Here is a 25,575-nt window from a genome sequence, read left to right on the forward strand (position 1 = left end):
AACACATTTTGTGAAATACAGCAGTGATGGTAAACCTGATTCCGAGCTAACAATTGATTCAACTAATTTGCTTCATTAGATCAAATAATTCAGTTTACCTGTTCAGCCCTTTAACTTATTTAGCTTGCTTGTTGACCCCATACACTTGTACAGCTGTTGGCAGGGTATTGGTTTTGGCTGCTGCTGATAGTGCAAATCACCTTAATAACTGGATTGAGTGTTAGCTGTTTAGACTATTGGTTAAGTCATTTGATTAATTTGGCCACACACATAAAAGTTGCTGGTGAATGCAGCAGGCCAGGCAGTATCTCTAGGAAGAAGTACAGTTGATGTTTTAGGCCAAGACCCTTTGTCATGACTAACTGAAAGAAGAGCTAGTAAAGAGATTTGAAAGTGGGAGGAGGAGGTCTGAAATGATAGAAGACAGGAGGGAGAGGAATGGAGCCAAGAGCTGGACAGTTGATTAGCAAAAGGGATATGAGAGGATCATGGGACAGGAGGCCTAGGGAGAAGGAAAAGGGGGAGGGGGGATGCCCAGAGGATGGGCAAGGGGTATAGTGAGAGGGACAGAGGGAGAAAAAGGAGAGAGAAAAAAGTGTGTGTATATAAATAAATAATGGATGGGGTAAAAGGGGGAGGTGGGGCATTAGCGGAAGTTTGAGAAGTCAATCTTTACAGTAGAGGAGGCTGTGGATAGATGTATCAGAATGGGAAGGGGATGTGGAATTAAAATATGTGGCCACTAGAAGGTCCTGCTTTCTCTGGTGGACAGAGCGTAGGTGTTCAGTGAAACGATCTCCCAGTCTGCATCGGGTCTTGCCAATATATAGAAGGCCACATTGAGAGCACTGGATGTAGTATATCACCCCAGCTGACTCACAGGTGAAGTGTTGCCTCATCTGGAAGGACTGTCTAGGGCCCTGAATGCTGGTAAGGGAGGAAGTGTAAGGGCATATGTAGCACTGGTTCCACTTACAAGGATAAAATTCCATCTGGGAAGCCTCCAACCTGGTGGCATGAACATTGACTTCTTAAACTTCCACTAATGCCCCACCTCCCCCTTGTACCCTATCCATTATTTTATATACACACATTCTTTTTCTCCCTCTCTCCTTTTTCTCCCTCTCTCCGACTATACCCCTTGCCCATCCTCTGGGTTGTTCCCCCCCCCCCTCCCCCTTGTCTTTCTTCCTGGACCTCCTGTCCCATGATCCTCTCATATCCCTTTTGCCAATCACCTGTCCAGCTCTTGGCTCCATCCCTCCCCCTCCTGTCTTCTCCTATCATTTTGCATCTCCCCCTCCCCCTCCCCCTCCCACTTTCAAATCTCTTACTAACTCTTCTTTCAGTTAGTCCTGACGAAGGGTCTTGGCCTGAAACGTCGACTGTACCTCTTCCTAGAGATGCTGCCTGGCCTGCTGCGTTCACCAGCAACTTTGATGTGTGTTGCTTGAAATTCCAACATCTACAGATTTCCTCGTGTTTGTGTAATTAATTTAGCCATTATGTTTGCTCAGTTAGTTAACTGGTTTTCATTAAAAGACAGAATCAGGTTGCTTGGTTAACTACTATGGCATTGACAAGTGGGTCCAGTGGTTCCCTGGACAGGGTTGCTGGTAACTGGTTAGCTCCATTGGCAGGGTTGCGTTAATTCTCTAACGCCCGGTTACCAATAGTTGTCACGGATGACTGAGCTGATAATCCAATTTGACCATCCACAGTTGGTTCAGGCGATTGAGTCGAATTGATCGCTAGTAGTTGGCGCATACGGCCGTTAACGGTTTGACTGAGCCGGGTCGATGGTTGTTGACGGTTCTGCACGTTGACTGCCATTCGCCTATTAACGGCCAAACGACGCACCCTGACCACGCGCGGCGCAGAAGGGCGAGTGATTGCGTCATCGGAAGGGGCGGCGCGCGGTGGGCGGGACCATTGCTCGACTTGGCTCTTTAACTGGAGCCGGGAGGCAGCGGTGTCTACTAGGCGGGCTTTGCTCCCATAAGGAATTGTCCCTTTAAAATAAAATTGTGCAGGATTTTCGTTTGCAATTTTTCCCTAGAGAATTTTAAGTCGAGGCAAGTAAATTTATAAGCTGTGAAGAGATCTATTTTCTCTTAAGTGTCAATCGCCATGTTCAGTTGGCTGGGGAGAAACGAGCGAGGTAAGAAGGATCCCGAGTTATTTCAGACGGTGACAGACGGCCTGAAGAAACTCTACAAAACCAAGCTGCTTCCCTTGGAGCAGCACTACCGCTTCCATGAATTCCACTCGCCCTCGCTAGAGGATGCAGATTTTGATAATAAGCCCATGCTGTTGCTGGTCGGTCAGTATTCAACCGGCAAGACCACCTTCATCAGGTAACCCCGGGAGACAGGAGAGCTGGGGGACGGGGTGTTCGGCGTTGAATTTAGTAGGGCGCTGTATTTGGCTGCAAATGCGTGGGTATGAAAAGAAGACGAATTCGCGGTACGGGGGATTACTTGCCAGCGATTTATTTTCTAGCATGATCATCCTAGATTAGTAATTTAGGTACTGCAGATAATTTTTAACGTGGTGAGGATTAGGTTTCTGCCTCCATCTTTTCAGACTGTGATTTGCAGGTTTTGGTTGGTAATATTTTGCTACCCTTCCTTCAGTCCTCTCAATGACTTTAAATCTTTGTCGTCTTGAGTATTCAATGTGCTTTTACTATTTACCACGGTTGGGGCTTACGTAAGTGTTCACCTTGAATCGGGTGTCTTGTTCTAGGTAAATTTAATAGGTCCAGTTTTATTGCAGATCGAGGTCTCGCAAAATCTGTGTAAGACTCCCGGAGAAAGAATCGTGGAAATGTGCAGAGTAAATAACAACAATGGATAATCTGGTAGCTCTTTACAGGAAAATACAGCTGATCCCATTCCTTTACACTCTCACAAAAGTCTTCACTTCCAAACCGTTATGGGGGCTCTTTTGCCGATCACTTTGAAGATGTGTGGTATGGCTTTGATTCACTTTTAATTTAGGCTTCTATTTGCTGTATTTAAATATTCCAAGGTACATCTGGGTTTCTGTTTCCCCCTGTAGAATTGCATCGTCTAGTGTAGGCTGTCACCTTTTGTGTTTTTAAAAAAAGTATCACCTTCCTTTTCTCAGCATTGAATTTCATCCAACTCTGGAGATTTGCATGTTCTTGAGATTTGGTGACTATAGTTGTGTACAGTGGACAAATTATGGCCCATTTATTCTCTTGAATAGTTTCGTTATGATTTGCCCGCTCTTGTATTTTTGTGGTCTCAGTTAGTGATGACTCTTATTTCTGCTTCACCACCTGAGCTGTCAGTCCTTTTCAGAAACTTACCACCTGTTGCATATTTACATACTTGACATTTTGCAATTCTCTGGAACTAAAATTGATTGACTTTTTCAATGAACCTGATGCTCACCTTGTCATTTACTTTGAGGCTTGCATCAAGTTAACCTCATTAGAACTACTCTGTGCTGAGTTTATAAGCTTTGATCCTATTGTCCTAGATGAGCAGCAATTCGGGCTCTTCAGCCTTTAGTTCCTGCCTTAGCTACAAAAGATTTTTACCACACAATAGACTATTGATCCGCAAAATCCTTGAAGGGCAGGGGTTAGGCTCTTGTAGGGCCATTTGCCAAACTTGGCTTGTATTTCCTTAGGTCCAAGGATTGCTTTGTTACATATTGAAGACTCCAGGGTTAGGGTTTGTTATTAATTTAGGATTTGGTAATCACACTTCCAGCGTAGCAACAAAGAGCATGTCCACAACCATGAGAAAATCTGTAGATGCTGTAAATCCAAAGTAACACACAAAATGCTGGAGGAACTCGGGAGGCCAGGCAGTTTCTTTTCCATAGTTGCTGCCCGGCTGAGTTCGTCCAACATAAAAATATAGTATGTTTTCTCATGCTTCAAAAGACACAATGTCAAAAATTGAACAATCCAGTTTCGTTACTATGCCAATACAGGTTGAGTACCCCTTATCCGAAATGATTGAGGCTGGAAGTATTTGGGATTTTAGATTACTTTGTATTAGAACATCGAACAGTACAGCACAGTACAGGCCCTTCGGCCCACAATGTTGTGCAGACCCTTAAACCCTGCCTCCCATATAACCCCCCCACCTTAAATTCTTCCATATACCTGTCTAGTAGTCTCTTAAATTTCACTAGTGTATCTGCCTCCACCACTGACTCAGGCAGTGCATTCCACACACCAACCACTCTGAGTAAAAAAAAACCTTCCTCTAATATCCCCCTTGAACTTCCCACCCCTTACCTTAAAGCCATGTCCTCTTGTATTGAGCAGTGGTTCCCTGGGGAAGAGGTGCTGGCTGTCCACTCTATCTATTCCTCTTATTATCTTGTACACCTCTATCATGTCTCCTCTCATCCTCCTTCTCTCCAAAGAGTAAAGCCCTAGCTCCTTCAATCTTTGATCATAATGCATACTCTCTAAACCAGGCAGCATCCTGGTAAATCTCCTCTGTACCCTTTCCAATGCTTCCACATCCTTCCTATAGTGAGGTGTCCAGAACTGGACACAGTACTCCAAGTGTGACCTAACCAGAGTTTATATGGAGCTGCATCATTCTGGAATATATAATGATATCTTGGGATTGCCATCATTTCTGACACTGAATTCACATGCTACTGGTAAGCAGTCTTTGTCTTGCACTTGTTGCACTTGTTCATCACATAGCTCACAGTAAAATATATTATTACATATGATTAATATAATGCGTATTGGGTAACAAAAGCAACACAGCATTGGGAGAATATCTGAATCAGCTGTTGAACAATGGCAGGCTTTTATTCTATGGTGCTGTATTTTTAATAGGTTACAGTACACTTTGTATTCTACAAGTTTTATGCAAGGTATAACAACAGCATCGTTGACTTGTTCTGGTGCTAGATTTTTGTGATCAGTAGACACTTTTATTTTTTTTAAAGAAATGCTGTGCCCTTAAATTTTTGCAGCCAGCCTGCTAAATATTCACAATTATCTTCAATTTTCAGTTTGTTGTGGTAGGTCTTTGCTTGTTTCATTACTGTTAAGCCACAATGTTCACTCCAACGCTGATACGTGATCAAGAGCTTAATTTTTTGCTTTATGCAGTGTTTTTCTATTTTTCATTAACTGCTGCTCATCATGCATGTGAGGTGACTTTCAAAACTGTCTGTGGTGCACAGAAACCTACACATTGCCTGGAATTTTCCCATTTGTGATGTCATGTCAATGCTCCAAAAAAGTCCCATTTCGGAGTTTACAGATTTTGGATAAGGGGTGCTCAACTTGTACAAGCAAAGTAAATTGGTTTGAAGTACAGATCAGCAAATCAGTGTGGCAAATAACTCTGGGCATTGTATGCCTTACTGCTGCTTTTGTAGCCTTTTTTTCAAAGTAAATTCTTCTTTCAACAAAACTATAGGGATCATGGTTAATGAAAATCAAGCAATTGGTGCTAATGTCAATCAAATGTCTATATTGTATTCTGCAAATTCTCAATTTTCTGATTCTGATTCAGATACCTTCTGGAACAAGACTTTCCTGGAATGAGAATTGGGCCTGAACCAACAACTGACTGTTTCATTGCTGTAATGAATGGGGATGTGGAAGGTGTGATTCCAGGAAATGCTTTAGTGGTGGATCCAAAAAAACCATTCCGGAAACTTAACGCTTTTGGCAATGCATTTTTGAACAGGTTTGTTAGTCTTAGACATGTTAAAGTTGGTATACCATGTGTATGGCAAGCCAAAAGGAAAACATTTAAAAGCTAACTACTTGTCTCTTTGGTACTTGGGTTCACTGGTAAGTACAGAATGAATAATATTCACCCAGTACTTAATAAATGTTCCATTTCCAATTCTACACTGTCTGTAAGGAGGTTGTACATTCCACATGTGACTGCGTGGGTTTCCTCCAGGTGCTTGGGTTTCCTCCCACAGTCCAACGATGTACTAGTTGGGGTAGGTTAATGATCATTGCAAGTTGTCTCGTGATTAGGTTTGGGTTAAATCAGGAGTTCTGGCTGGCACAGCTCGAAGGGCCAGATGGGCCTATTCCATGCTGTATCTCAAATTTTTTAAAACATTAAAATATGTACAGTTAGGCATTCTGCAGCTGGTAATCCACAGATTGGATATCCAAGTCCGAATTGGTTTTGAATTATAAGGATACCAATCAATATTCCTTGAGCAGATTCACTGTTAATATTGGTATTTTTAATTAGATTTTACTTCTAATATTTAGAATTTGAATATTTGGCATTATTTCTCTTTCTATAACTAAGCTGTCAACTTGTTTAAAATATATTAATAATATGGAATTAGTTTCAGCTCTTTAAGATTGGATTTAACAGAAACCTTGTCAGTTTCTATAAGATGGTCGTTCATTTGACTTCCCCTGAAATTTTCAATCCTTAATCTGAATTTATAATTCCTATATTATAAATATTAAATATCAAACAAATTTTATTAGCTTAGTCTCAGAGAATCTCAGGGTAAAATTTGTCCAACTATAACCTCCATACAGCTGTGTTAATGCATTATAGATGGTTCTGGTAGGACATTAAAAATTTAAGTGGACTGTTTAAATCTTTGGGTAACAGTATGAAATTGGAGAACTGTAAAGAATAGAAATGCAGTAAAGGTATGTAATTTGGTTATTTGTTGGATTGAGTTGAAGTAATGATGAATATTGATATTTGTGCTAGCCATTTTAAGATAGTTTTGGATGACTCTGCAGCATTTCCTGAAAAGACTTTTTATTTTCCTTTCGCCTTTTCAAAGAGCAAAGTACGAGGGGTGATTGGTAAGTTTGTGGCCTAAGGTAGAAGGAGTCAATTTTAGAAAACCTAGCACATTTATTTTTCAACAAGCTGCCCACAGCAGGGGTGACTGATAAGTTTGTGGCCTCAGGTAGAAGGAGATGAGTTATATAGCTCTCGTTGCATACACATGCAGGTCAACTCCTTGAGTGATTATGCAGAAAGTTTGAAGTTAATAACTCATCTCCTTCTACTGTAGGCTACGAAGTTATCAATCACCCCTGCTGTGGGCACTTTGTGGAGGTCCAAGATCCATATGCTCCATGACCATTGGACTAAGTGTGTAAATGTAGGAGGGGACTATGAAAAATAAATGTGCTAGGTTTTCTAAAATTGACTCCTACCTTCGGCCATGAACCTATCAAGCACCCCTTGTAAATCTAAATTAAAGTCGATGTCACCATATAAAACCCTGAGATTAATTTTCTTGTGGGCATTCACAGTAAATCTAAGAAACACAGTGAAAGACTGCATATAACAAACTGCAAGTACAAAAGAAAAATAATAAATATAAATATTAAGAAAATGAGATGGAGTCCTTTGAAGTGAATCCATAGGTTGTGGGAACAATTCAATGATAGGACAAGTGAACCTGGTGGTGGGACCTGAGACTCCTGCACAACCTTCCTGTTGGTAGCAGTGAGAGGAGAGCATGGCCTGGGTGGTGGATTCCTTGATGGATGCTGCTTTCCTGCAACAGCACTCCATGTCGATGTGCTCAATGGTGGTGAAGGTTTTACCTGTAATGGACTGGGCTGTATCCAGTACTTTTTGTAGGCTTTTCCATTCAAGGGCATTGGTGTTTCCATATGAAGCAGTGATGCATCCTGTCAATATACTCTCCTTCATATGTCTAGAAGCTTGTTAAAATTTTAACCGTCATAGAGGTGCTATTGTGATTTCTTCATAATAACACTTGAGTGTTGGATCCAGGACAGATCTGAAATGATAACCGTAAGGAATTTGAACTTGCTAACCCTCTCTACCTATGATTCCCTGATGAGGGCTGGCTCATGGACTTCGTTTTCTTCTCCTGTAATCAATAAGCTACTTGATTGTGGTGTCATTGAGTGCGATGTTTTTGCTGTATAACTTGGTGATTTTCAGTCTCCTCCCTCTTTATGGTGATTAATCACCACATTTGATTCAGTGAACAACAGTGGTGTCATCAGCAAACTTAAGTATGGCATTAGAGCTTGGCCTAAGTCTTAAGTGTAAAGCGAATAGAGTAGGGTCTAAGCACATAGCCTTGAGGTGCATCTATGTTGATGGAGTTTGTGGAGGAGATGTTTTTGTCAGTACAAACTGACTGTGGTCTGCAATTGAGGAAATAGAGGATTCAATTGCACAAAGACTATTTGAGGTCAAGGTCTGGAAGCTTATTCATCAGTTTGAGGATATGATGATGCTGAGCTTTAGTCAATGAAGAGCATCCTGTTCTATGCATCTGTGCTGTCCAAATGTTGCAGGGTCAAGTGAAAAGCCAATGAAGTGGCATCTGCCGTGGACCTGTTATGGTAGGCAAATTAGAGTGTTCCATCACAAGCCTCTCAAAATGCTTCATCAGTGAATGTAAATGCTACTGGACTGTAATCATTGAGGCAGGTTACCACGTTCTTAGACACTGTATAGTTGACGCTTGCTTGAAGTTTTAAAGAAAAACTGTATTCCACTCTTGGTAGTACTGTGGAATGAATTAAGTTACATCTGCTTAGGAAATTCAAATTACATTGCAGTACATTAGAAACTAAAGGTAATTTTGCATGTTTCTGGAAGTTCTGCTGGCATTTGAAGTGGTGTGATTAGTGTGGGGTGATGGCATTTCCTTTCTCAACTTGGTTTAGCGTATTTAGATTCATAAGTATTTTTGAATTGCTTATAGAAATTGAGACAAGACAGATGCTGGAATATGGAGCAACAAACAGGATATTGGTGGAAATGAGCACATCAGCCGGCATCTGCAAAGGGAAATGGACAGTTGATGTTTTGGCTTGAGACCTTTCATCCTGATTGGTCTAGTCTACCTGAAGGGTATTGAAGTTTAGATTTGGAATATTTTTGGACTGTAGCTATTGGTCTAGAGATCTCTATTGTTAGTTTGATGATTTTGGTTTACCGTCTCTTCAAATGTCTCGGCTCACTGCCAGGCTTTGTCCAAATTTTGAAATGTTTACCCCCCTAACAATTTTCCCATTTGCTTCTACATTTATTCCTCTGCCCATTCCAAAACTACCACCACACCTAACTATTCTCCCAAAGGTAGAATATTAGAATCTAATTGTCCACCCTAGGAAGCTATTGCATTGAACTTATTGGCATGAGCTGTTTTCCTTCATTTTCTCTGACCAGTAGTACACTTGTGTTTGTCAGCAGCCCCTGCTCTCCGGAAATCCTTTGCCAGAAACTCCCCCCTCAATTTGTTGGATGTCTTTCAACTCTTCCTGTAGTTCAAGGTCTGATTTGGAGATGATTCTAGCAGATGTGTCATGGTTGGACACATTGATACTTCCTATAAATGTTACTCATTGCTGGCCTTGAAAACCTCCATAATTGATAAAACAAGTTTATCCTCAGTTTACATCCCAAAGAGATGCTTTTAGATTCAAGAAAACCAAATTTCAATAGCAGTAAATTCTCATTTTCGAAAAAGCTTTAACTTTACTGTTTACCAGTGTTATACATGTACAGTATTTCTGTAATTGGCTGTCTTGATACGCTGAACTATTACTTTTTGATCCTTGCATTTGACTTCAAGTTGCTTTTAAACTAATGTACAGCATAATGTCAAGTAGGCTGTACATGTTTTAATGTTTCTTGCTAATTAGGTTGTATCAGCATATAATGTACATGATTTATTGAAGTTGCATGGAGATGACTGTATATTCTTTACTTCAACATTAATGCAATGTATGCTTGCTAAGTAACAAGAATGCTAGGTCTCTGAAACTGCAAGCTTCTATCTTTTCATGATTTTATCTTGAGGCCTGCAAAGCATACTCCAGGGAAGATTTTGCATAGAATTTTGCTCATTGACCCCCCCTTAAATATAATGCAGTCATGATATCAAAAGCTGATTGGTTTTGTGCTGATAGGTTAAATATGCATTAAAATTAGAAATTATTTGCAATGTTTACTTTTATGTATGCTACATTTTCTTAGTCTTTGTGGATATGCCAGAGAATTAATTTACAGAAACTTAAATCTCTTCACTTAAAAGAATGTGGATTTGTTTAAGGAGAATATTAAAAATGGGCATGAATGTAAGTTGTACAGTATATCTGATTCATTCTCATGTTAAAGCCATTCTCATGTTAAAGCCTTTCTCATCTCATTCCCCCACATTATCTGATTCCCCTGTGCTCCAAAATTGCTTAACCCATCTAATTCTGGCTGTCCATTGAAAGGAAGCTGCCTCTTCTATAATTATCTTGTTGGCCCTTCTGAATCCTTGTGCTTGACTTTTGGGGTAATTTAATAAGTAAATTAGAATTTAAGTAACAGGAATCCGGACTAGTTTCCTTAAAACTCTTAGGAGCTCAGAGCAGAATGGATCAGGTACATCAACCTCCAAATATCACTCTGCATAAAACCTGAGCAAAATGGATCAGGCACATTGACCCCGAAATCCCCTATCTGCACCAAAAAAACAAACAAATACAGAACAGGTACATTGACTCCCAAATCCCCCCCCCAGCATAAATTTTGTAGCCTGGGGAAAAATGCACATGCAGGACAACACTTACTTTTCTGGTTCTTAAATTCCTTTATCTGTTTTAGATGTTTTATTGTAGAAAGAGGGTATCAAAATAGAAACAACAAAATAAGTTAAAGAAAACAGTTCCTGCTATTACAATCTCAGTTTAACTTCAGCTCCCACCCTTGTTACGTATGCAGTATGAAAATAATTAAAACATGTACAAAACCAATATGGTAGTGGCAAATCTTTAAAAAATACAAACAACATTAGGATCCCACCAATCCTGTATCTTACCCACAACATTGAAAATATGAATAAATACATCTCATCTCAACTAAGAGGTATACTCACGTTTGGCATGCACATGCTTAACTTACAAATACGTAGACTAGACCTTGAAATGAGTTCTCACTCCTGCTACGTGAACGGAGATTAACACATTCACATTTGGTTATGAAACAATAAAGACAAATAAACTTTTACAATATATTTCCTTGTAGTTGAATTACTAAAAAGACTAACCTGGTAGGCCAATTAAGGAGCTTCGCAATCAGGCTATCCAGCGCTGATCAATTTACTCGTGAAAATCTTTCCTCGTCAAACCTGGGAAAAACATTTGAACGTCATCCTTTCTAGAACATGGCAACTTTTTGTTCTACTTCACCCATGCGAAATGATATCAACATTCTCTCAAAGGTACAGGCAGATATTTTAGCATTAGCAAGGTGAATGCATAAGTGCACATTAATAATAAAAGAAGGTATTCAACAGTCATCTGGTTACACAAAAAATGAACAAAATGGCTCAGGCATATCAACCCCTCCCCAATCTCTTCCATCCCAAAAGAAGGTGGGGCAAAAGAACACAAATATAAAATCTATAGGACTAAAAAATAGTCTATAGTCCAAAGTCCACATCCAAAATGCAGAAAAAACATGGATGGTTATTGTATAGCTACAGAATTTTTGCATTCTTCTTTATCTCACTTCACCTTGTACCATCGGAAAACTTAACTACATTGGGTTAGAATGAAGACAGGAGCTCAATTGTAATGAAGTTAGGCTCTGACTCAGCATATTTTATTTGCCAATCAAGAAATTCAGTTGGATAAAATTTAATTCTTGTCCACTCTTCACTAAATTTAAATGAAACTCAATGTGGCAGACCTCAGACTCATAGTAATTTCAGGAATTTGATATTGGACAAAGGAGCAAAGTTGCTTGCCCATTGGGACTAATACTATCTTCAAGGATAGGAATATTATACTACTAGGAATACTGCTTGTGGATTTGGAGAACTCTGCAAGGACTGCATTGGTGGTACTTCTCCTGGGTTTTGAGGCATCTAATTTTGTAGTCTGCTTCTAAAGCAACCAGGAAGGCAGGATTCTTTACTGTCCTACAGTCCAAGAACATTGTGCCAAATTTAGGTTCACTTTTAATTGTTTTAATAGCTGAAAGCTATAGTTATTAGCATTTCAATGTCTTCCCTATATTGTGGAAAAATCCTGCAATCTGGAAAATGTTTTTAATAATCTCTTCATAGCTGCATTTTTTTGTTTCTTGAAGATCTTGTTTGGTAAATGTCTAATGGATTCTGAATGTTTTCATGATTGAGTCAATGTTGAGTTGGATCTCTGCTTCCAAGCCTGCATGTGCACAACCATCTGTTTACTACAGTACTGGCTGAAGATGACCTTGGTTTTGGATTGGTGATGTAGTTAAGTTTGTCTTGTAGATTAGCTTAATTCCAGTAGGAGTTGAGGCAATTACTTGTCAAGTGATTCCTGATATCGTTTTGAAGAGGGACTTCTCCCTCGGTGCATTTTACAACAATGCAGATCAATACACTGCAAATGCAAGAAATTCATAAGTGCTGGAAATCTAAAGCAGCAAACACAGTGCTAGAAGTAACACACTACCCACCTTTGCATAGGTAGTGAGCAATGAGTTGTGCTAGTTGATTGTTTTTCTTTACAGCAATCTAAAAAGATGCACAAATTGGCCAAATATGATTTCGTTTCGTTCTGTCCTCGATGTTTCAGCCTCCCTATCATAGTAATGATGCTAGTTGTTTCATATCGTATCTGGCACTCTATGTTCATATTGCTGAGCAACTAGAAATGGGATGGTTGGTTTCCAGATCTCTCTCTCTCCTCAATTTGGAACTGATTCCTCAACCTACAGACTTTTTCAAGGACTCTACAACTTGTGGTATCAGAACTATTTTTAAACTTGCAGAATGTTTTTCTTTTGTACATTGTTTGTCAGTCTTTATAATTTTCATAAATTGTATTTTCTTCCTGTAAATGCTAGTAAGAAAAACTCGACATAGTATATAATGACATATGTACTTTGATAATTTTCTTTGATTTGGACAAATAACTTGTGCAGTACATCTTAAATCCTGAAATTTAGAATAGTTTCTGAATCAAATTGTCCCTGCAATAAACGTTATAATTCTAGGCTTCCATCTACACTCAGTGGCCAGTTTATTACACACAGGAGGATAATTTGGTTTGGTCTTCTACTGTAGTCCATACTTTAAGGTTCGATATTTTGTGCATTCAAGATGATCTTCTGCACACCACTGTTGTATCATATGGTTATTTGAGTTACTGTCGACTTCCTGTCCGTTTGAATCAGTCTGGCCTTTCTCCCGACCTCTTAAAAGCATTTTCGCTGACTACTGCTTGCTAGATGTTTTCTGTGCAACTCACCTGAACTTTAGAGGTTGTGCAGAAAAATCCCAAGAGATGAGTAGTGACTGAGATACTGAAACCACCTTGTCTGGCACCAACAATTATTCCATCAAAGATCACATTTCTTCCCCATTTGGATGTTTGTTCTGAGTAACAACTGAACATCTTGACCATGAATGCATGATTTTGTGCATTGAGTTGCTGCCATGTGATTAGCTGATTAGATTTTTGCAATAATGAGCAGGTATACGTAAAAGGGGGCTACTAAGTGAATTTGGCAAATTAGCAATTATAAACTTCTATAAAACATAGAATTAGGAAGTAAGATTTTTCCAGTTCTTTAATTTTTTTTAAAGATTGGAGGAACCTGTCTAGATGTATAGTGTTCAGAAATTGTAGTCCTAGCCTGGTTACTCATTCCAGGACTAAACTGATGTATTCCAATAACAATTATATTTCTGTGTACATAAATTTGAATTATTTGCTTGAAATTCATTGCTAATAAGAACTTGTTTTCTAGATTTATGTGTGCCCAGTTACCGAATCCTGTGCTTGAAAGCATTAGCATCATTGACACACCTGGAATTCTGTCAGGAGAAAAGCAACGCATCAGCCGAGGTGAGGTTTATGTGATTCAGGTTTTTAAATTACAATTGCTGGGGTAGTAGGCCTCTGTCTGCTTGTTATAGGATCTTTGTCAGGCAAAATTCATGCATATTCACTCAGATCCAAGTTGTGTCATTAAGGAAAGCATTAAATAATTGTCAACAAATGTATAGTTAAAAGACAGTGGAATTCTAGCCTCTGTCAGTACTATGGCTACACTTTAATATGAGCAGCTGCTGCTGCAACTTGTTTGGAGCGGAATTGTTGGTGTTGATGACTTCATCCTGAAAGTTGCAATACTGGAAAAATTACTTTTAAGCAGATTATGTAGAATATCCTTGTGAATCAACACCTTGTGTAAATATTTGCAACATTAATAGGTAATGTATTCTTGCAGTTTGATTAAGAATGGGTTATGCACCATTAATGGTAGGGCCCTGGAGTATTGAGGAACAGACCTGCATTGATGCACAGTTCCCTAAATATGTAAGCACAGCAAGATGGTCATAGTCATACTTTATTGATCCCAGGGGGAAATTGGTTTTCATTACAGTTGCTCCATAAATAATAAATAGTAATAGAACCATAAATAGTTATATAGTAATATGTAAATTATGCCAGTAAATTATGAAATAAGTCCAGGACCAGCCTATTGGCTCAGGATGTCTGACCCTCCAAGGGAGGAGTTGTAAAGTTTGATGGCCACAGGCAGGAATGACTTCCTATGACGCTCAGTGCTGCATCTCAGTGGAATGAGTCTCTGGCTGAATGTACTCCTGAGTCCAACCAGTACATTATGTAGTGGATGGGAGACATTGACCAAGATGTCATAAGATAAGATGGTGAAGGCTTATGGGATGCTGGCCTTTATTAACAGGTGCACTGAAGATAAGAATTGTAACTTGATAAAACATTGGTAGGCCTGAAAAGACTAGTGAAGATGAAGTTTACCAGAATTTGGCTCGGGTAGAATATTTCACTGAGGAAAGACTGTAGCTTGGGTTTGTTTTCCATGGAGTGGAGGAGGCTGAAGGGGAACTACAGCATATATAGGGCGGATAGTGAGAACCTTTTCTCCCCATAAGTTTTCTAACGACAGTGCACAAGAATAAGTCATTAGCTTATTGTCATACCTAGGTACAGTGGAAAAACTGCTTTGTATGCCATCCATACAGATTATTTCATTACTTTGTAGCATGGGGGTGATGGTTGGAGGGAGTGAGAATATGTGGGATCTTAATATTGGCTGCTTTTGAGGTAAATAGATGTAGACATGGCCCCCAGAGGTGAGTCTCTTTTGTGATTTTCCAGGTATCAAGCCATGCGGACCATCCCTAATCAGTCCTTGGTATTCCAAATGCAAATCTTGTTGGAGTTCCTCCCAGTAAGTTCCCAGCACTGATATAAGATTTGCTGGTCTGTAGTTCCCTGGGTCTGTTGTCCTTAAATGAAGGAACAGCATTAGCTACTATTCTTGAGGAGGTACATGAGCCTGAAATTGCACATTCAACAATTCAGGAACAGCTGCTTCCCCTCAGATTCTTGAATGTTCATTGAACCCATGAACACTACCTTGCTACTTTTTTTGCGCTAGTTATTTAACTATTTAATATATTTATAGTTTATTCAGTTTTCGTTATTATGTATTATGTGCTGCTGCAAATAAAAATCAAGATGCATGCCGGTGATATTAAATCTGATTCTGAGCTATTCTAGTCTTCCTGTGCTAACAAAGATGGTAAAATTTTTGCTAAGGGCATAATAGTCACCTTTTACTTCACAATGTCCATGGAGAGATTATCAGGCCCTGAAAATTTATCCATTGCTGTTTCAAGACCATTAAATCATCTTTAATAGTGATATGCTTCAGGATGTCAGTACTTCCTCCCCTAATCTCATTTCTTCCAAGTTTTTTACCTTTAAGTACAGATAAGTATTAATTTAAGACATCACCCATTTCCTACAGTTTCAGATATAATCCACCACACTGATCCTTAAGGGGATGCTCTTGGTACCCTTCTGCTCTTAACATGCAGAATTTTAGTGTTCTTTTTTTGTCTTGCCTACAAGCCACTTCTGTCCTCCTAATTTCCTCAAATACCTTAAGTCAGTTGCACTCAAGTGGCATGTTTGAACCCAATATATCTCACATAATGCAACCTTCATTTCTTTAGAGCTTAATATCCCTTGCCAGCCTTGTTTTTGTTTCTAACAAACATACTGGCTGTAAACTCTTCCCATCTCACTATTGGAAGCTTCCCCACATGACAGACCCACCACCCCCCAATTAAATTTTTTGATATTGTTGGGTGTGTGCTCTCATTCCATAACTAGCTTGGTATAAATAGAATTATAGTCACTAGTCTCATTTCTTCCCCCTCTGACACATCAATCCAGCTTTGTTTCCTGAGAGGTTTAAGTGTAGCACCCTTTTCTAGTCAGGTCATCTACAAATTGCTTAAAGCTTTTTTAGATGCAGTTAACAAACTGCCCGATCTAGCCAATTAACACTGAAACAGTGCAGGTTAATATCAGGAAGTTAAAATCACCTGTTAGACTCAGTTATACAGCACAAAGCAGGCCTTTTAGCCCAAATGGTCCACGCTGATCATGATTCTTGTCCATGTGGTACATACCGACAGATTCCTCAGAATTGGGTTTATTATCACTGTCACGGAATTTCTGTGGCAGCAGTACAGTGCAAGACAAATTACTAAAGTTACATTAAAATGTAATACTTAAGGGGAATAGCAAGGTAGCATTTATGTACCATTCAGAAATCTTATGGCAGAGGAGAAATTATTCCTAAAATATTTGAGCATTGTAGGCCAATGTGCCAAAAGCCATCTTCACCCTCTCTACTGTGAACTAATTTTAGGGAACCATGTACTTGTGCTCCCAGGTCCCTCTATTTTATACCCTGCCCTCCTAGTCCATATTGTTCACTGAAAGTCCGACCCTGATTTGGCTTCCCAAACTGCAATGACCCGCATTCACCCAGTTAAACTCAATTTGCCATTCCTTGGTCCACTTTCCCAGCTGATCATGCTCCCTCTAGTTTGTGATAACATTCTTCAATTACCTTTTTTTTGTCATCTCCAAATACACTAACCGTGCCTGTACATTTTCATCTAAATCTTTGGTATAACTGACACATGGCAATGAGCCACTGCAGCATTTGTATACCTGTCTTTGAGCTCCCTACAAACTTGCTCTTAATTTTGCTGGCTGTTTGGTGTTTATAGCTAAATACCAAAGTGATGACCTTTTATTTCTAAGTTTGCCCATGTGACTTTGAGATGTTTTTCCTGGGATGAGTACTGCTGTGATTTATTTTTCCCCCCCTCTACTAATTGGTAGTGCAACTCCTCCCTTACCTTCACCTCTCGTGTTAGAAACATTGAGACCATGAAATATTGAGCTGTCAGTCCTGCCCATCGCTCAGTTATTTCTGTAACAGATGTAATATCTGAATCCCTTGTGCTAATCCATGCTCTGACATCACTTCCTTGCGAGTGATGCTTGTTGCATTAAAGTAAATGCAATTTAACATATTAGAGCTCAGAGCAGTGGGACTATGCCAGATACTACAAGCCTGTTAACTTTGCCTCAATTATACATTGTACATTTTGGAGGGAGGGGGAAAGATGCAGAATATATTTGTTGGAAAGATAGGGACTAAGTCAACATTTTTTTTTGTTTGGTTTTGCAGGGACCCTGTTAAGATTTTCACTAGGATGATTGAAGGCAATGTGATAGATGTGGATTTTGACAAAATCCTGGCCACCTTGTCAAATGCATTTCTAAAGTTGATGTGAATACCAAACTCAAATTAGTGAAGCACATTTCCTCTGTATAGTCCTTACTTGTCCTTTCACCTTACTCAGCTGCCTTGACTGTTTCCTATCCTTGCTGGAAAACATACTAACATTTTTTTCTTAAATGCTCTCTGGTCTGATTATTTCCAACCTTTTTCTTGGGGAAAAAAATGTAATACTAGTGCTGCCTATACAAAGTGCGATTATAGTTCTGAGGACACAAAGTGGATGCTTATTACTACAGGTGCCAATGTCTTAACTAAAGACTTAATCACTGGAGGTATTTAAAGGAGGGGTAAATAACTTTTTGAAGGGTCAAAGAATGAAAGGTTGCATGGAACTCAGACAGAAGCAGCTTGGGCAGATCCACCATGATCACTGAATGGTGAAGAGACTTGAGTGGCCAAGTGGCCTAATCTTTTTTTATGCAAGATTTGTGTTCATTCTTTTCATCATACTATGGTAGATGTCAATTAATAGATTTGGGAGTGGTAGGTATAAAAATGAACACTGGCCTCTTGGTTTTCATCTGTGAAGAGACACTTTCAACAATTTCCAACCTTTTACACTGTAATTTTAGATCTGTACTGAAATTGCTGAGAGCATGCCCTTAGACCCTTGCAACTATTAGAAAGCAGATGAATGGTGGTGTAATGTTCCCAGGTGCAGGTGAGCACAGGTGAGCAAAGATGAACCAGCCCAAGCTAATTCAGCAATGAAATTGATACTGAAATGTCCTTGTTTGGTTTGTCCTAAAATGGCCATTTGCAGGAGGATGCAAACAAACAATAAGCCCAGGTTATGGAAGGTTGCACTGTTTTTGTTAAAACAAAACACAAGTTCTCTGAATACAAGTTTCGGGAACCAAATAGTTTATGAAATCTAGATTTTAAAAGTAAATGCCATTCTGAAAGTGTCTTCTTCCTTGTGCTAGATACTTCCAAGACTTTTCGTAAGCCACCATTCATTCCAAGTTTTGAATACTGTAAAAGATGCAGGAGTGATGAGTTTTGTGCTGATATCTTTGGCTTAGTAATTTCTGCACTATTTATGACCGATACATTCTTCATCCTTTACTAGAAGTTATTTCAAATGCATTGAGGCAAAGTTGGAACAATCTTTTTCTCATCTGTAGTAAGTAATATATGCAGGTTGCTTTGTAAATGTGTCAAGGAAATGGTATGTGCCAAAGAAAGACTTCCCCAGGTATTTTTTTTTTAACAACCTCAGGAAGTATAGTCACCTTTGAAATAGCAGCAACCAGTTTGTGCACAATGGTGTATACTAGAGAATCTGTTTTTGGTCTTTGATAGGTGAATATTGGCTGGCACATTCTGTCAACATAGTATCACTTCTAAAATACAACTGGTTAACAAATCTATTTTGCTTGCCTTTGTTAATAGAACATAGAATAGTACAGCACAGTACAGGCCCACAATGTTGTACCGACCCTTAAACCCTGCCTCCCATGTAACCCCCCACCTTAAATTCCTCCATATACCTGTCTAGTAGTCTGTTAAATTTCACTAGTGTATCGGCCTCCACCACTGGCTCAGGCAATGCATTCCACACGCCAACCACTCTGAGTAAAAGAACTTTCCTCTATATGCTCCCTGAACTTCTCACCCCTTACCTTAAAGCCTTGTCCTCTTGTATTGAGCAGTGGTGCCCTGGGGAAGAGATGCTGGCTATCCACTCTATCTATTCCTCTTAATATCTTGCGTACCTCTATCATGTCTCCTCTCATCCTCTTTCTCTCCAGAGAGTAAAGCCCTAGCTCCCTTAATCTCCGAACATAATGCATACTCTCTAAACCAGGCAGCATCCTGGTAAATCTCCTCTGTACCCTTTCCGATGCTTCCACATCCTTCCTATAGTGAGGCGACTAGAACTGGACACAGTATTCCAAGTGTGGCCTAACCAGAGTTTTATAGAGCTGCATCATTATCCCACGACTCTTAAACTCTATCCCTCGACTTATGAAAGCTAACACTCCATAAGCTTTCTGAACTACTCTATCTACCTGTGAGGCAACTTTCAGGGATCTGTGCACATGTACCCCCAGATCCCTCTGCTCCTCCACACTACCAAGTATCCTACCATTTACTTTGTACTCTGCCTTGGAGTTTGTCCTTCCAAAGTGTCCATCTGCCACTTCTTAGCCCACTTCTGCATCATATCAATGTCTCTCTGCAATCTTTGACAATTCTCTGCACTATCCACAACACCACCAACCTTTGTGTCGTCTGCAAACTTGCCAACCCACCCTTCTGCCCCCACGTCCGGGTCGTTAATAAAAAATCACGAGAAGTAGAGGTCCCAGTACCAATCCTTGTGGGACACCACTAGTCACAACCCTCCAACCTGAATGTACTCCCGCCACCCTCTGCTTTCTGCAGGCAAGCCAATTCTGAATCCACCTGGCCAAACTTCCCTGGATCCCATGCCTTCTGACTTTCTGAATAAGCCTATTTTGTGGAACCTTGTCAAATGCCTTACTAAAATCCATGTAGATCACATCCACTGCACTACCCTCATCTATATGCCTAGTCACCTCCTCAAAGAACTCTATCAGGCTTGTTAGACACGATCTGCCCTTCACAAAGCCATGCTGACTGTCCCTGATTAGACCATGATTCTCTAAATGCCCAGAGATCCTATCTCTAAGAATCTTTTCCAACAGCTTTCCCACCACAGACGTAAGGCTCACTGGTCTATAATTACCCGAGTATCCCTACTATCTTTTTTGAACAAGGGGACAACATTCGCCTCCCTCCAGTCCTCCGGTACCATTCCCATGGACAACAAGAACATAAAGATCCCAGCCAGAGTCTCAGCAATTTCTTCCTTGCCTCATGGAGCAGCCTGGGGAATATTCCGTCAGGCCCCAGGGACTTATCCATCCTAATGTATTTGAACAACTCCAACACCTCCTCTCCCTTAATGTCAACATGCTCCAGTACATCAACCTCACTCATATTGTTCTCACGGTCATCAAGTTCCCTCTCATTGGTGAATACCGAAGAGAAGTATTCATTGAGGATCTGGCTCACTTCCACAGCCTCCAGGCCCATCTTCCCACGTTTGTCTCTAATCAGTCCTACCTTCACTCCTGTCATCCTTTTGTTCTTCACATAATTGAAGAATGCCTTGTGGTTTTCCTTTTCCCTACTGGCCAAGGCCTTCTCATGCCCCCTTGCTCTCCTCAGCCCCTTCTTAAGCTCCTTTCTTGCTATCCTATATTCCTCAATAGACCCATCTGATCCTTGCTTCTTAAACCTCATGTATACTGCCGCCTTCCACCTGACTAGATTCTCCACCTCACTTGTCACCCATGGTTTCTTCATCCTACCATTCTTTATCTTCCTCACTGGAACAAATTTATCCCTAACATCCTGCAAGAGATCTCTAAACGTCGACCACATGTCCATAGTACATTTCCCTGAAAAAACATCATCCAATTCACACCTGCAAGTTCTAGCCTTATAGCCTCATAATTTGCCCTTCCCCAATTAAAAATTTTCCCGTCCTCTCTGATTCTATCCTTTTCCATGATAATGTTAAAGGCCAGGGAGCGGTGGTCACTGTCTCCCAGATGCTCACCCACTGAGAGATCTGTGACCTGACCCGGTTCATTACTTTATACTAAATCTAGTATGGCATTCCCCCTAGTTGGTCTGTCAACATACTGTGACAGGAATCCAGCCTGGACACACTTAACAAACTCTGCCCCGTCCAAACCATTGGAACTAATCAGGTGCCAATCAATACTGGGAAGTTAAAGTCACCCATGATAACAACCCTGTTATTTTTGCACCTTTCCAAAATCTGCCTTCCAATCTGCTCAGTATCTCTGCTGCTACCAGGGGGCTTATAGAATACTCCCAATAGAGTAACTGCTCACTTCCTGTTCCTGACTTCCACCCATACTGACTCAAAAGAGGATCCTGCTATATTACCCACCCTTTCTGTAGCTGTAATAGTATCCCTGACCAGTAATGCCACCCTTCCTCTCCTTTCTCCCCCCCCCCCATCCCTTTTAAAGCACTGAAATCCAGGAATATTGAGAATCCATTCCTGCCCTGGTGCCCGCCAGGTCTCTGTAATGGCCACTACATCATAATTCCATGTATGTATCCAAGCTCTCGGTTCATCACTTTTGTTCCTGATGCTTCTTGCATTGAAGTACACACACTTTAGCCCTTCTACCTTACTACCTTTACACCCTTTATTCTGTTTCTCTTTCCTCAAAGCCTCTTTATATGTTAGACCTGGCTTTACTCCATGCACTATACTTGCAGTTCTCACATGACCTTTATCCTCCTCTACCTCACTGTCTGGTTCCCCTCCCCCTGCAAATCTAGTTTAACCCCCCCCCCCGCCCCCCTGGAGCAGCACTAGCAAATCTTTCTGCAAGAATGTTAGTCCCCCCTCCAGTTTACATTGTAACCTGTCCCATCGGAACTGGTCCCATCTTCCCTGGAACAAGGCCCAATTGTCCAGAAAGATGAAGCCCTCCCTCCTGCACCAACTCCTTAGCTAAGTATTTAGCTGCATTATCTTCCTATTTTTAGCCTCACTAGCACATGGCATGGGTAGCTATCCTGAGATTGCAACCGTGGAGGTCCTGTCCTTCAACTTTGCACCTAACTCCCTAAATTCTCCCTAAATTTTAAGATGGGTGTGTATATCATTTGAAGTCAGAGATCAGACTCTGAACCTGAAGCCCAACTGTTTTCTGCTGCTTGAGTTTGAATGCTGTTCAAGAAGTTTTTATTTATGGATTTAACAAGAGTTTGTTTCACCCTCAAATATAGAATGATTGTAATAAATTGTAGCTACAGAATGCTGATGTAGGTAATTTGGTGCTGTGAAGTAAAGCAGTGTACAAAGAATGTTTTGCCTATGTTAATCAGTCTCACTTTGGGTTTAAAATGTGTGTATGAGATCTGGTGAGGACAAATTTGTATAGGTCTTTAACATTAAGATTTGTAGAACTGGTTAAAATATTACAAGGTACGGTATGTTGAGAAGTCTGAAATGAAGCACATTAATCTTGAAGAAGATTTGGAGCTGAAAAGTATTGAATGTTAAAAGTACATTTGTCTGTTGCATTTGTATTTGGGACAGTCAAAAGACCAGAATCAATTTGGAGTTGATGTGAGGACTGTAGTGTTGGGAAAGTATCAAAATGTGAAGGATGAGACTATTGTGGAATTTAAGTGAATTTCTTAAGCAGAAACCATGGGCAAATGTGGGCAATAAGTGAAGAGAACTTGATGTAGGTTAAAGTGAGTGACACTATTTTTGAGGTCAAGTTTGTAGAAGAGGCCTACAAAGAATACATTGGGATTTTCACCTGGATCAATTTAAATTGCAAACAAAAACAACAGTGGATCTTGAAATTGCAATAGTGGTCTTGGTAATGATAAATGAGTTTTGAATTCTTCACTTGATGAAATTATTCAAATGTCCATGAATTACCTGGTAGGTTAATAAAATTTGGTTTCCAATGTTGGTTTGAAAGAAAATTCTTGCCATCCAGACGAGCTGCAGATATTTGGAATCAGAAACCTGGCATCTGGAGACTAATTTATAATTTCAGGTTGATGACCCAACTGGTGAAATGTTGTACAGCTGAAATGTCAGCTGTTTTCCATGGATATGGCCTGGTAGTTTTTGCGTTGATAGTGTAGACACATTGAATTGGGGGGGTGGGGGGCGGGGAGCTGGTGAAGTGATAGAGTGGCTGATATTGCTATTTGTCTTCAAAACTGGTTCTGAAAAGCAAACTGTAAATTAAAGCTGAAAGTCCTCAAGGTAATGGTGCAAGAAAACATTAGAAGTGATTCTCTAGCCGAACCGTGGTATTTCCAACCCCTCAGGCAAGTGCTCAGGATAATGTGACAAGTACACATTGGTATCATAGTAATCCTGGAAAATTGGCTGAGACAGGAGACATGCATTTGGAAAATACTATATTTTTCTATATCTTTGAACATAAAAACAAGATTCTGCAGATGCTGGAAATCCAGAGCAACACAAAATACTGGAGGAACTCAGCAGGTCAGGCAGAATCTACGGAAATGAATAAATAAGCAATGTTTTGGGTTGAGATCCTTCAGCAAGACTGGGAAGGAAGGGGAGAGTGGAAGGAGGTAAAGATGTACTTGATGGTAGGGTCCCATTGAAGATGGTAGAATTTGCCCACACTCTACTTTCTGCAGGCAGGGATTACTCCGTCTGTCATTCCCTTGTTCATTCATCCCTCCCCACGAATCTGCTGGCACTTATCCCTGCATGCAGTAAAAGTGCTACACCTGCCCATTCACCTCTTCCCTCACCTCCATTCAGAGTCCTTGAGCAAAGTGCCCAGGTGAGGGAATACTTCACCTGCGAATCTGTTGGGATCATCTACTGTATCCAGTGCTCCTGACATGGCCTCTACATTGGTGAGACCCAACATGCCGTAGATTGGGGTGCCCCTTTGTCAAGCATCCTGGCTCCATTCTCACTTTCCCAGTGGCCAACCTTTTCAATTTCACACAAGTGTTTCTGCACGTTGAGGCCCAAGGATTAAATGTTATTTCTGTTTACTTTGTAGCCCCAATAATTAACCAGGTTACTTAAACAGTTTATCCTCATAATCCTAGCATCAACAGATTAGAGAATTTTGTTCTATTCATCCCACCCCATTTCTGCACTTACTTTTAATGTGGTTTCTTTCACAGTCGTGATGAAGGGCCTTTTTCTACAGTTATTGCCAGGTTTGCTGAGTGTTTCCAGCAATTTGTTTTAAATTTGAAATGATACATGGATATTTGTCAGTTAAGTCAATATTATGTAGCTAGAATATAAGCAAATTTTTATTCTTGGATTTGTTCACGGTCATAACTACAATTGAATTGCTGGTGGAATGAGCTCTTTCATTGAAAAGTGAGCCAGATCTGAGAGCCAAATGAAATAGAGATGAATCTAACTGGGGCCTCATTGGTGTGCACTACTTTAGATCCCTAGTCTCTTGTGAATGTAATGTATCCAATTTATTTGAAGGAATACAAATAAAAGAAATGGGATGATTTGAATGAATAAATACATTGAAGGGGACTAGAAAAATTAGTAACTGATCTGACTTGTATGTAAAACTGAGATCTTGGTTGCACAGTTTGAGGGGGAGAACACAGGAGAATAGATTGAGCGGGTTAGTAAGTCGGCCAGTATTGAATGGTAAATCGAATTTGATGATCTGAAGGGCATAATTTTGCTCCTATGTCTTATGGCTATGACATGATTGCACTGGAGAAAGCATAGAGAAGATTTACTGAGTTGCTGCTTGGGGTGGAGACATTGTATCTCTTCTTTCTCTTCTTTCAGTTAGTCCTGACGAAGGGTCTCGGCTCGAAACGTCGACTGTACCTCTTCCTATAGATGCTGCCTGGACTGCTGCGTTCATCAGCATTTTTTGTGTGTGTTGCTTGCATAGACTGTGTTTGTTTTACTTGGGTAGTTGTACAAAATTTATAAGGAACATGGATAGGTTGGATCCTTAAACGTTCTTCATAACAAGGATGTCTGGAACCAGAATACAAAAGTTTCAAGAGATCTAACAGTGTGTATTTTCACCTGAAAGGTGACTGCAATGAAAAGATGATGGATTTAGGTACTCTAACAACACTTAAAAGCAAACACCTGAATTACCAAGGCATAGATGAGACTAAGTGGTAAATAGGGTTAATATAATGTGGTTGGCATTGACAAGGTGGCCTAAAGGGGCTGTTTCTGTGCTGTATGGCTTGTATCTAAAGATAGAATCATTTAACTGATTTCTTTCTTTAGGTCAGTGAAGTTGAATAATTATTAATAGTCTTATTAATATTAATACTTATTCCCAAGAATTTATATGTGCCTAATCACATTTAA

The 25,575-nt window shown here is 40.1% G+C and overlaps 1 protein-coding gene across 2 annotated transcripts in view; it reads left to right on the forward strand.

Annotated features, from left to right (window-relative positions):
* Positions 1 to 1,958: 1,958 nt before the first annotated feature.
* LOC140190786 (EH domain-containing protein 3) overlaps positions 1,959 to 25,575 on the forward strand; it is a 74,467-nt gene continuing 50,850 nt past the window's right edge. The window contains exons 1-3 of one of the 2 annotated variants that reach the window (XM_072247624.1): positions 1,959 to 2,357; positions 5,532 to 5,708; positions 13,752 to 13,849. In XM_072247624.1, the coding sequence (XP_072103725.1) occupies positions 2,131 to 2,357; positions 5,532 to 5,708; positions 13,752 to 13,849 (502 nt within the window). In that variant the 5' untranslated portion in view covers positions 1,959 to 2,130. Of the gene's footprint in view, positions 2,358 to 2,764; positions 2,975 to 5,531; positions 5,709 to 13,751; positions 13,850 to 25,575 lie in introns of those variants that run through there. The other variant, XM_072247633.1, reaches the window with a different exon arrangement.

The sequence above is a fragment of the Mobula birostris genome, chromosome 2, assembly GCF_030028105.1.
Source record: "Mobula birostris isolate sMobBir1 chromosome 2, sMobBir1.hap1, whole genome shotgun sequence".
Lineage (NCBI taxonomy): Eukaryota > Metazoa > Chordata > Chondrichthyes > Myliobatiformes > Myliobatidae > Mobula > Mobula birostris.